This window comes from Pinus tabuliformis, chromosome J (genome assembly GCF_031772625.1).
Source record: "Pinus tabuliformis cultivar Carrire ecotype Pingquan chromosome J, CPIR1, whole genome shotgun sequence".
NCBI classification, from domain to species: Eukaryota; Viridiplantae; Streptophyta; class Pinopsida; order Pinales; family Pinaceae; genus Pinus; species Pinus tabuliformis.
In genome coordinates, this window is record NC_142295.1 from 365,503,686 (window position 1) to 365,506,011 (window position 2,326).

General features: G+C 36.5%; 1 protein-coding gene across 1 annotated transcript; it reads left to right on the forward strand.

Moving 5' to 3' along the window:
- Positions 1-235: 235 nt before the first annotated feature.
- LOC149227255 (26S proteasome regulatory subunit 7-like) lies at positions 236-1,137 on the forward strand. The gene is made up of 2 exons (XM_089375468.1): positions 236-485; positions 873-1,137. Exons 1-2 carry the CDS (start codon positions 251-253, stop codon positions 1,028-1,030), a joined length of 393 nt encoding a protein of 130 aa, XP_089231594.1. The 5' UTR covers positions 236-250; the 3' UTR covers positions 1,031-1,137.
- Positions 1,138-2,326: the final 1,189 nt, after the last annotated feature.

A 2,326-nucleotide genomic window follows, 5' to 3' on the forward strand; every position in this document is an offset into this window, starting at 1 on the left:
GGGGCTTCACAAATGCCTTAAAACCATCTATTGTCATCTTGCCAACTTGAAATTCTTTTTCATCATTTTAGCACCACACATTAGTTGCATCTCCTCCTCAATTTGGGGTTACCTAGAATCTTCAAAATTTTGAGTTGTGTTTTCTTTATTTTTTTATATTTCTTTCCCATTCTTTTTTTTACTTCTCTTGGAACAGTCCACAGCAAAAATATATATCTAAACTGATGCGTGTTTTTTTCTTTGTGATGGGATGAAATCTGAAAAGTATACCTTTGGAATCTTGATATACTTCTTTTGTGAGATTTTCAGGCCTGACACTCTTGATCCTGCATTATTACGGCCTGGTCGGTTGGACAGAAAGGTTGAATTTGGCTTACCAGATTTGGAAAGCAGGACTCAGATTTTTAAGATTCATACACGTACCATGAATTGTGAGCGAGACATTCGTTTTGAGCTGCTTTCCCGGTTATGCCCCAATTCTACAGGTATCTTAATGCCACTGATACCTTGGTTTAATTGAAATATTGCCATTACATGATAGTCTTGAGATGGGATAGGCTGGCACAGTGAACTGATCATTTGGTACAAGATTGCATCATCATTCTTAGATTAACTTATTAGAAAGCACATTTCTAGAGAGGATTGCTATCATAGACTTCATTCAGGTGGGAGAGTTCAGAGATTTTTCAGATTTTGAAATATAGTTCAACTTGATTATGCAAGCTGTGAAACAATCAAATTTGTCTTATTATAGTAATGTTACCTCTGCTAGATCAATTCTGATATGTTGCTTGATGTGGCATTCGAACTCTGCCGCAAGAATGAAAATAAGCCCAAGTATTTATTGGTGGGTATGGTTTGATGTTTTGCAGGTGCTGACATCCGGAGTGTCTGCACTGAGGCTGGCATGTATGCTATTCGAGCACATAGAAAGACTGTTACCGAGAAAGACTTTCTTGAAGCTGTGAATAAAGTCATTAAAGGATATCAAAAGTTTAGTGCGACACCCAAATACATGGTTTACAACTAAAATTTTGCTCGAATATTTAATGTCTTATATTTGATGATGGAGCATGGCCATTCAACATCCTTACCATCTATGTTTAACTTGGTTGCTGTCGTAAGTTTTTGTAAACGGACTTGCATATTCACTATCAATTTATTGGGACCATACCAATCATACCGAGGCCAAAATTACAAAGCTTTTTTTTATCATTGATTGGGATTCGATTTCCATCATGATGGATATTTCGTGGATCATTGAAAATTATCTTGGCAGAAATGATTTTATTATGCTATTGGCACATACTATGCTTTTACTTTGAAGAAATGAAGGAATCCTGTCAATGCATCAAACTTGGACATTGTGGTTGTGTGCCTAATTTCTCTAATTGTCTCGTTTTCAGCTATCTGATTTGCACATTGGCAGCTTAGAATGTGAGGTAAAAAACTAATCAGATTTTTGGATTTATATGGTTTGAGTGCTTTAAATTAGGAAACAGGTTCTGTGTCCATCTTGTGCAAAGGACAAGAAGAACCTTTTGGGTTTCCTTGGTAATTGCTTGTTTAATATTTTTGTCACAAACATCCGAGGCAAACAATGAACACCAATTAGATTATTCTACAACTGATTTAGGTTCTTTGCAAATATCAAATTATAATTGAAGTTGTGAAAATAATTCTGGTGGGCGAGGCACCAATGGAGGATCCATGGACTTTGATTACTATGAATACAACTGCAATGCAGTTTGCATTACTATAGGGTTAGCGCTTACCCTAACTCGGTTCTAATGAATGCATGAAAATGTTTGGATTCCATCTCAACTTTTATTATCCTACGTGAGGGGTTGTTAGGGCATTTTGTTTATCACTTTGTTGGTATTGCAATGAGACAGGGTGAAGATGGGTGCATTACACTAACAATGCATTTTTCACCTAATCAAGTAAGAACAAAGTGGATATGACATTTAATTACCAAGTACGTTTAGTGTGGAAGATGGGTCTTTAGGGGCCAGTAGAGGAAAACGAAAATTGGTTACTTGGTTAAAAAGGAGAGATCTAAGGAGAGTATTGTTGAAATTAGTAAATCCAGGAGTGACGAGGATCCACGATTGAGGAGTGGCAACGACAAAAGTGAATTAAAAGGTCAAGTTGGTTATATAAAGATCACACCTAGTGTGGTGGATAGGCTTTGTAACTGCTTCAGCCACCGTTAAGCCTTTGTGTTGATTTTGCAAGGATATTGGAATGGATAACTCGGTGAAATGTTTCGCACTGGTTAAGTTAGGTTATTTGATGGCTATAATTGAGAATTAATTGTAGGATG